At 38.6% G+C, this 9,541-nt stretch overlaps 1 protein-coding gene across 2 annotated transcripts; it reads right to left on the bottom strand.

The window, feature by feature from the left end:
• Positions 1 to 2,923: 2,923 nt before the first annotated feature.
• On the bottom strand, positions 2,924 to 6,724 carry LOC117613061 (organelle RRM domain-containing protein 1, chloroplastic). Of its 2 annotated transcripts, XM_034341701.1 has the most exons (9): positions 6,266 to 6,724; positions 6,086 to 6,183; positions 5,646 to 5,886; positions 5,453 to 5,550; positions 5,304 to 5,369; positions 3,905 to 3,994; positions 3,564 to 3,632; positions 3,370 to 3,476; positions 2,924 to 3,205 (listed from the first exon to the last, which is right to left on the bottom strand). In XM_034341701.1, the coding sequence occupies exons 1-9, from the start codon at positions 6,619 to 6,621 to the stop codon at positions 3,116 to 3,118; spliced, it is 1,215 nt and encodes a 404-aa protein (XP_034197592.1). In that variant the 5' UTR covers positions 6,622 to 6,724; the 3' UTR covers positions 2,924 to 3,115. The 2 variants fall into 2 exon arrangements, with proteins under 2 accessions (XP_034197592.1, XP_034197591.1); XM_034341700.1 differs by lacking the exon at positions 2,924 to 3,205 and having other exon boundaries at positions 3,564 to 3,643.
• Between the last annotated feature and the right edge of the window lie 2,817 nt (positions 6,725 to 9,541).

Genomic DNA, 9,541 nt, shown 5'->3' with positions numbered 1-9,541 from the left:
TAGTAGTTCTCCATCGCAAAATACGCGGGACAGCGGTCGGATCAACAACCTTGCAGTAATTCAGGTCCGCCATTCTAGGAATTAATTCATATACCCAAATCTACACAATTCAAAGGACAAAAGTCATTATTTATGTTTTAAAGATAAACAAAACATAACTGACATGAACATTATTACCATGTACCTGGAAAGCATACGTGAAACCTTTAAAACTCCAGCCACTCCTTTGCGCTTCACCATGCTTATCCTTCTTGCCCTTCTCATTTCTCCGGCTTGTTCCCGTTACCTTACTTTTCCCCTTCCCTCTTCCCTCTTCATTTTCAAAGCTTTTCACATACTTTGTTGGTGCAGAAAATAGACTGTCTTGGGTTTTGTCAAAGGACACCGAACCCCACGGATACCTGTTGAACGCATCCAAGTCCTCTACAAGGGTCAGGTAATTTAGATTGATGTTCAAATGTTTGTCCCTTCCCAAAACCACTAACTCAGCAAAGTAAACAAGAGCTAGCTTGTAGATGTCATCTTCCTCTGTGCACCTCAGAAATGCTTCTTCTAAAGCATTGCATGTAATTCCTTCGTCTATAAAATATCTTTCCCGAAGTCTGATTCCATCACTCTCTCCACTGGAAACTTCAGGCACTTCCCCAAAACGAAGCCCTGTGATCAAACAGAAATCCTGACGAGTGAACTGAGCAACGTCACACCCTAATAAGAAACTCAGTCCATCCAAGTCTTTCACACCCTGCCCCACTACTCTACGCAACACAGCCCCATGCACAATCTGCCCGCTAAACTGAATCTTATCTATATTCAGAAGATGGCCAAAGCATGATGTCTTGAATTGTTCTAATTGTTCCGCACTCAACTTCGCTCGAAGTGCAGCTAGAGATGAATTTGCATGTGAGCAGTTGTTCACCCGTGACGAATATGCCTCTGCCTCTGGCCATACCAGCTCCACGTTGGATCCCATTTCCTCAAATACAATGTCAAATAACGTGAACACATATACTACCATGTATTTGCACAATCACAACTAGTCAACCAGGCACATTACAAATTTTACAAATTACATGAGCATAGGGATTACTGATCACAGGCTTTAACATCATCAACGCAATGTGACACATTTTGTGCAAATACATGTTAATGCAATGCTTATGTGAATTACAAACAATTTCACCTGTTTTATTTATGGATCCATACTCGTGTGAGTGCAATCTAGGCAAGTTCTGCACTTCACACACATGACAATTATTGTCATTTCATACACAACACAAACTACATAAATAAAAAATATAGTGGAAGGAAGCAAAGCAAAGCATCTACTCTGCTATCTGCTTGCTAAGCAATTGTCAGATTTCATCTTTCTTTCTAGCTTTTTCTTCAGTCATCCACAATCGTCATAGATCAACCTTTATTTCAAATGCTTTGCACTTTTATTCATCAGTTTATTATTATCTGTTCTCATTTATCATACGCAACTTTAGTAACAAATGAACTAATATTTATTTCAAAAAATATATAAATTCTAGCGCCAGAGAGGTACTCTGCACTCTGCACTGCTTCAAATGTGGAAGTTTTTGAGGGCCTCCTCCAATTCAACACCATTATCTTATTCATATCATTACTGACATGTTATTGACATGTGATTGACATCTATTTTCATTCGTTTTTTGACATATACCCAAGCAACAATTACCATGCAATTCAAGCACAAAGAAGAGATGCCAAATCAAACAACATTGATGGTACAAATTTGGGAAAACCATCACTCTAACCCTAAACTCAAATTCCATAAATTACTCATCAAATGCTTTGCACTTCTATTCATGAGTTTATTATTATCTTTTCTCATGTTTCTCAGGCAAATTTAGTAACAGAGGAAATCATATTTATTTGAAAAAATATATATATATATATACATATTATAGCGCCAGAGAGATAATCTGCACTATGCACTGCTTCAAATGTGGAAGGTTTTGACGGCCTCCTCCAATTCAACACCATTATCTTATTCAGATCATTATTGACATGTTATTCACTTGTTATTGACTTGATTTTCATTCTTTTTTTAACATATACCCAAGCAAAAATTAACATGCAACTGAAGCACAACGAAGAGATGCCAAATCTAACAAAATTTATGGTACAAATTGGGGAAAACCATTACTCTAACCCTAAACTCAAATTCCATAAATTACTCACCAAATGCTGGTTATTGCAAGCCGTCTGTGTGGGGTGTTTCTGTTTCTTTGCTCCACAAATGGAACCTACCACTTCCAACGAATACAGCTTCTCTCCTTCCCCTTCCACTGCTTCGCCCCTTCACTGATTTGGAATCCACACTTTTCCCCTTCTACTCAAAATAACTACTTTTGCAAGGTCTGGAGAACGTGAGTGGCCAATCGTTGCCTTCAACTGTCGTTAGCCGTTGCCTTCATTGGGTTTCTCAGACCTCTGGGTTTTAGAGAGAGAGAGAGAGTTTTTTCAGGACAGACTTCGAACTTGCTTCTTCTGCTTCTTTTTCGGACGTGTTTCCCTCTTCTTCTTCACTTTGGACGTGTTGGATATTCAATTCGGGTTTGGGTTGCCCACCTACCCAATTGTGAAACTTTATCTCAATTCGCCCCAGCCCTTGGATTCATCTGATGGCTATAAAGGGAACCCCTTATAACTTACCCCTTATAACTTTCCACTCATTATAGTCAGCCCATACATCGTTATCCAGGCCCAAATGGGAGGAAATACGAGATCACTATAGTCTATGCAGCTTGTGGTGGCCTCTTGGGCCATATTTTAGAAGGGAAAGGGCACAAGGAGCCAACAGCTGAACACCACTGTGCTGCATTTTAGGACTCGAGACCTCACTTTGGAAAAATAACGGAAAAATAGCGGATCTTTAGGATGGTTTAAGAGCACACGCTTCCTTACTAGCCATTCTTGGGAGCAAGTTCTACCCATGGGCTCTTAACACTGCAGCAGAAAATATGTAGGTCAATTCTTTGAAGATGCAAAAATATTGTGGCACTGACAAAGTTCCTTATATGAACTCAATGTCAATATTTAGGATGCTGGGCACAAAACAATTCAATTCTTAGTGACAAATCTCTCTATTTCATCTGGTTGCTGATCTTCTCTGACCCCTGCTGTATCTTGGAGGGCTAGTCTTGGCAACATCAACAACTATCATCCAGCCATTAATTATCTGCAAGAATCATCAACAAAAAATAGGCTAAGCTTTCCTCTTCAGAGTGTTGGATCTGTTTTATAAACATGTAAAACGTGTAAACCAAAGACAAGAAAGACTACGCCTATGTGTTTGATTTATTTGAATCAGTTTATAAAAATGAAAAGCATGTTGAAACTTGCCTTGCCGTTCATCTCTCTGAGTGCTGCACTAGCAGCTTCCTCCGTGGTGTATTCTATGAATGCATAACCTTTGGACCTTTTAGAAATTTTGTCCATTATTATTTTAACTGTTGAGGCAAACATTTAATTAGAATGAGCATATACGGCCATCAAATTGAAAACCCCATTTTATGCTTTAAAAAAAAGTGCAGTACCTTCAACAAGCTCACCAAAGCCTTCAAATGCTGCTCGGAGGGTTTTCTCAGATGTATAAAATGATAGGCCTGTTCAGAAACTAAAATCTTTTTAGCAATTTCAAGTGAACATGCAATGAGAGGGAAAAAGAAGCTACACATATTGAAGAATATCAAGATCTTTTGAAAAATTAAAACGGATAACTCTAGTAAAGAGTTAAAACATAGTTAGCATTACAGGGGTATTTTTGATTGTCTATTTGAAAATATTAGGCTTCCAAAGAATCAGATTAACAAGCAAGCAATTATACGTAAATAAAAGAACATCAATGTTTCACATCAGAATAAAAGTTGCAACATACCAGTAACAAAAAGTTTCTTTGTTTTTGTCGGGGTTGTTTCACTTGCCTCTCCAGATGTCGACAGATCCATAGAACTCTGCAAATTATTACCTGAGAAACACACATTCATAACAAATTGACATTGTCTACAGGTGGAACCTATTGCTGTAATGGTTAGCATTGGTTCCATTAAATAGAAAAGGACCTGAATAATGTTGGATAAAAACAACTATCATTGCACTCTTAAAAAGAAAATTTTAAAAAAAATAATTCATAATAGTTTGTAATTACGAATACTAATGTCAGGTTGTTAACAACCCATTTCATGTTCCTTCAGGAATCTTTAACTTCATATAAACCATCAGCAATAAACAAAAATGACTGAGGTAAATTTTTTTATTGAAATCACTAATAAATCCGGGTTTCCTACTACTTGATAAACATGGTAAAAAAGATGGCATCCTTTAGTGCAAGGGATCGGGAATAAAGCTAATAATTTAACGGAAAACTATAGTTCAACACACGTCAAGCTCCATCAGTTTATCAGATACTACCAAGCCTCTTCCCAAATATTTAAGAATTGTTAAGGAATGAGTAACCAAAATGATGTATTGAAGAACTCTATACGAAAAAATATTCAGGACCAGGAACCCATGACCTGTTATCCGCTGAATCTGTTCTTTCTATGATCACTAACAGGTCTCTTCTGACAATTATTGGCAAAACTCCAAGACTTTCACATACCATGAAATCAAGCTCTTTCTATTTTTACATTCCACGATGCGTAATATTTAACTTTGAAATGAGGTTTGTATCATCTCATGGTGTCAGATAACCTACAAATTCGGCTGTAGCAATTATTTCCTTCAGCTTTCTCCTTGTGGTTAATCTCATTTACACCATTTTCGCCCATATCAAAATTCAAATTATTTCTATGTTTGCGGGATTATGTGATTTCTATTGCAAGGTCATACACCTTCACAATCTTAACAATTGCTCTGAAAATCTTCTTGTGTTATACATTATCAAAGTCTTCCCCATTCCTATTCATTTGTTGACCAAGGAACAAAGTCATCTGGGCATCGATCCGCATAACCTTCTAAGTCCAACCTTTTGGACTAAAATTACAATGACACATTTAAATTTTTCAACAAGTAGTAAGAAACAATTCTCTACGGATATCCAAAGTTACTCAATAAATTTAATTATATTTCTCTGTAAGTTATCTCGTCAGTGACATAGCTCTCTGAAGTTGAAAAGAAGACATTAGGTTTGCAACATCAGTTTAAAAGGCATTCAAATCAAGAAGCAAAGCCTAACCTAGCAACGAGTTAGAAGATATTACATCTGATTCTAAGACGATAACCATAAGTAGATATTATTCAAGAAAGATCTTATAAAAGTTAGAAGAGGAGAAAACCTCCATAATCTTTGTTCTCCGACTCCCAATTCTTGTCAGGCTCGACAGATAAAACACCAGGAACACCTGCAGCATATAGGATCATTAGTCCTCGAGAAGACAATTGTTAACACAAATGTGGCATAGAGAAACTAAGAGCATACACTAACCAGCCACTTCGCGTGCACACTCTTCATCAAGTTCACAACAGAACCCAAAGTTAGATTGCCAGGAAACATGATAAATACACATTTGTGCATCCTTCTCACTACCAAAAGAGCAAAATACAGCACCATACCAATTAGAAAAAACAAAGTAGTTAAAGAACGCAAACAAAATTGACGCTCAGAATCTAAGACTTACTTCCCCAAGACCTTTGTTAGAATCTGAGCATAATAATCAACCATTTGTGCCTTTGTAACAACCCCAATGCTGGGTTTATCCATTCGAACGAGCCACCTTTTGGTGTTGGAAAGAGGAAATAAGAAAGTACTTCCACTTTGAGGGTAAGACATAAAACCTGATTGAACATTTGGTGGGCTATAATCCTTTTTTGCAGAACTATAATCCGGGTCAGGCTTAACCGATAAAACCCCCGGTAAACCTACATAAATTACATACAAATAATTAAGTCATTCAACAACATTAGCAATAACGAATGACCAAACCTCATAAAGGTTCAATATCTCTTCAAACAGAACATCTCAGAAGCACTCATTTCATGACAATAAAAAAAGAACAAACATCCAGTCTGTAGCAAAAACCAATTCAATAAAACATCAGTGAAAATGATATAACTTTACATGCGAGCTTGTGGGAAGTTTCTTCCTCAATATCACAGCAAAAGCCAAAATGGGTATCCCAAGAAGCATCGTATATACACATTTGAGCATCCTTCTCACTGAAAACAAAAACATTAAAATACAATTCAGGCGAAAATCTAAGCAATGGCATATTGGAGAAAGAATTTATAGCATACCCACTTGCCCAAAACACTTTGAAGGGTTTTAACATAGTATTCAATAACTTCTTGTTTTGAATTGACCCCTTGTGGAGGAGCCTCCATGAGCACAACCCAGTGGCGTTTGTCACTGGAAGTGGAAGATAAAGGAAGAGAAGTGGAAGGTGTCGCTGTTGTTGATGTTGAAGCTGCACATGTTTTAACTGAGAAACAACTACAAGAACTGTGAGAAACAGAAGAAAAAGTAAATGGGTTCTTATGGGTTGGTGAGATGGGGAATCTGAGGTTCGTAGTGGTGGTTTGGGACTGGGTTTTGCGAGGTTTCAATGAGAATTTTGTGGATACGATGAATGTTGCGGAGGGAGACAGAGATTCCATGGCTGCCTGCTATGGGTTCATTTTCATGAGTAGAGGAACTAAGCGCTCTCTCTGCAGCAGCTGCATAATCCTCTGCTTATCTATTGTCTAATCAGACAAATCCGCTGTAGTAATTTTATTCATTTATTTATTCCTTATCAATAACATTCCGTATTCTTATTACTTTTAACAATTTCAATAATAAAGATTAAATTCATGCCCCCGGCCCCCTCTCTTCCAAAAAATATTTTATAACCGTTTTTATGGTGAGGGTCCACTCTCCTCTCCTCTCCTCTCCTCTCCTCTCCTGCTCCCCTTTCTCCTTCCCTTATTTGTCTTTGTTTTGTAATAATTTTTCCTCCACTCATGATAGTGCGTCTCGACGTTAGATCTTCACCTGCATTTAAATGTCAAATCTCTACCACAACCTTTTTTGCGGGTTCTTCATGTTTAGAATAAGTTACAAAGACTCCCTAGCCCCGTTTGGTTCACGAAATGAATTTGAGGGGAAATCATTTCCCATGTCATTTCCTAAGGATTGGGAATGAAAGATTCCTTTCCCACGTTTGTTAATGTCGGGAAAGTAACCGGGAGATTTCATTTTGTTTCATTTCCCATGTTTGTTTTGAGTAGGAATGGAAAACAAAGTTTGTATAATTTTTCAATTATACCCATATTAAATCAAATAAAAAAAGAATGCATTTAATGATACGTTGTAATTATAAATTGTTCATAGGGACAAAATAGTCATGAAAATTGTGCATTGAATGTTGGCTCATTTTCCCAAACTTTCCCATAATGAGGGAAAACAAAACCCAAATTAAAAGGAGGGCTTCACTTTCCTCCCTACTTTCTCATGTGCCAGGCAAGCATTTCTCATGCCTGGACTTACCAAATATAGGAAAGCAATTGAATTCACATTCGCAAGCCTCCTTTCACATGAACCAAACGGGGTTTTCTGCTTAGTTTTCATTCTCATTTTAGAGTAATGCTATTTAGACACACAAGCTGACCACCTTATGTGGCAATGTGTCATGTCATATCAATTAATGAATGTTATTGTAGGGGTTTTTTTTTTTTTTTCCAGCATCCTGACGAATGGGCTTGGGCTGCTGCAAGGAGAAAAATTTCCCCAGTGCCTGAGTTCAAGAACCAAACTCCCAAAAGAGTCTTTGAAAAGTTTGATGAAACTTTAGAAAAACACTCTTAGGTTCTTTTCACCAATAGCCAAATAAACATAACAAATTCACGTGTGACTTGGCCTGAGGAGCTTGTGGCATGGGAGCTAAGCCTTCACAAGTTTAGCGATTTGAGAGAGAGAAAAGCATGAGTTTCCTACAGAGAACAAAGGGTTGAAATGGGGAAGAGGCAATTTATCTATCTCAAGGGAAGAAGAAAACAACGAGAGAGGAAGATTGGGTGGCTTGAGTAAGTTCCTAGCTGCTTGACAAAGCTTGGTCAGGCTCTGAATCATTGTTTTTCTGGGTAGTGGAAGCTCCCTTTTATAGGCACAAGGAACCCCTAATTTTATCTAGCCTCTTCCCTCCTTTCTCTTCGCTTCTTCCCATTCGATCCTATTTGGTGCAATTTTCCTATCCAAGGTGCATGGGTGATGAGCCCTTTGGGGTTCCAAGGGTTTGATGCAGCTGGACTTCTCCATAGGGGTGAGGCGCCACCCATTTTCTTCCCTGGTTTTCTTATGGGAGCAAACAGAAGAAAGAGAGAATGGACAGATCGTTTGCCCAACGAGTATCCCTCTTGCTCGTACGAAATTTCTTTTGGTTTTTACAGTGGCTTCTGTTGACTCTGTCATAGAACTTTGGACAAAGGCCGAACACGCGGCTAGATATTTTGTAGAACACTGGGCTGGGCTTTTCTCAAAGTGTTGGGTCCGTGGTACTCTATTCTATAGCGACCAGTGAGCTTGTTTTCGTCAGGCTGTTGGACGTAGTTTGCCTGCTGCGTTTTTAACAAAGTATTTGGATGCTCTAACTAACATAGGGTTTTCTAAGCAAACCATTGTATTCTTTCTAAGGCGTTGGGTCATGTTCTCTCTCTCATGCTAGCCCATATGCTTAGGCCCAACAAATGGGCTTGAGTTTTGGTGCTCCCAAGCAGCCCAAAACTTCCATTCATTGACCCCTCAATGGGCCTTATAAGCGCTCGTACCCATCCACACCACAACCTTCTCAGTAAGCCCCAGGTAATTACGTGGTTTGGGCCTACTTAAGCCTGTAGCATGGCTCGGTATTAAAATAGCGGTTTTTCACATGGCCTTGCGTGTTTATTTAGCCTGCTTGTGCTTGAATTTTATTATGCCACAGTAAGCCATGATCGGGTCAAGTAGCATCGGATTAGGTTGGTGAGTGTGCATTTATAAAGCCGGTGCATTTTGGCCCTTTTGCGCATGCTTGCTTGGCGTGACACATGGCCCATGGCTTACGTAGGTGCGTCCTTCAATTTCTCTTATGTCCTGATTGGGCCTCTTTTGCGATTAATTATTTGTGCTGGGCTAAGAATAAACATGGGTCTAACCCTTGAATTTTTGGGCCTCAACAGTTGTCATGTGTCTTCTATTTTATATTTATTCTCTTTTCAATAATCCTTTAAAAAAATTGAAAAAACGAAATTAAAAAACCCTAGTCCCTGGTAAGTGGCCTCACGTCTATTCTCAACTCTTCATCGCATCTCCACAGGACTCCCTTCCTCCATTGTTGCTGCACTGTGATAGAAGTGTCGTTGGAACGTGGATGTGATGGAAGTATCGCGTCTCCACAGCACGCCCTTCCTAATCTAGGTGGATCCTAGATTTTACCCAGGTATATAATATTTATATATATATATATGTATAGTATTTTGGTAGTCCTTCCAAGGACAGTCGCTTTGTCTCAACAATGGGTTGTTAATCCTTCCAAGGTCAATTGCTTTGTCTCAGCCAGAC

The sequence above is a fragment of the Prunus dulcis genome, unplaced genomic scaffold (genome assembly GCF_902201215.1).
Source record: "Prunus dulcis unplaced genomic scaffold, ALMONDv2, whole genome shotgun sequence".
Taxonomy (NCBI): domain Eukaryota; kingdom Viridiplantae; phylum Streptophyta; class Magnoliopsida; order Rosales; family Rosaceae; genus Prunus; species Prunus dulcis.
The sequence above is the reverse complement of the archived record's forward strand: the minus strand, read 5'-3'. Positions and strand labels throughout refer to the sequence as shown.

Bases quoted from the DNA above. Each gene is read 5' to 3' on its own strand.
- LOC117613061 (XM_034341701.1), bottom strand. From the start codon at position 6,621: ATGGAATCTCTGTCTCCCTCCGCAACATTCATCGTATCCACAAAATTC. The intron at 5,551-5,645 runs GTAAGTCTTAGA...CTCTTTTGGTAG, and splicing joins CTAACAAAGGTCTTGGGGAA to TGAGAAGGATGCACAAATGT. The intron at 3,206-3,369 runs GCAAGTTTCAAC...TGATTCTTGCAG, and splicing joins TCAGAGAGATGAACGGCAAG to ATAATTAATGGCTGGATGAT.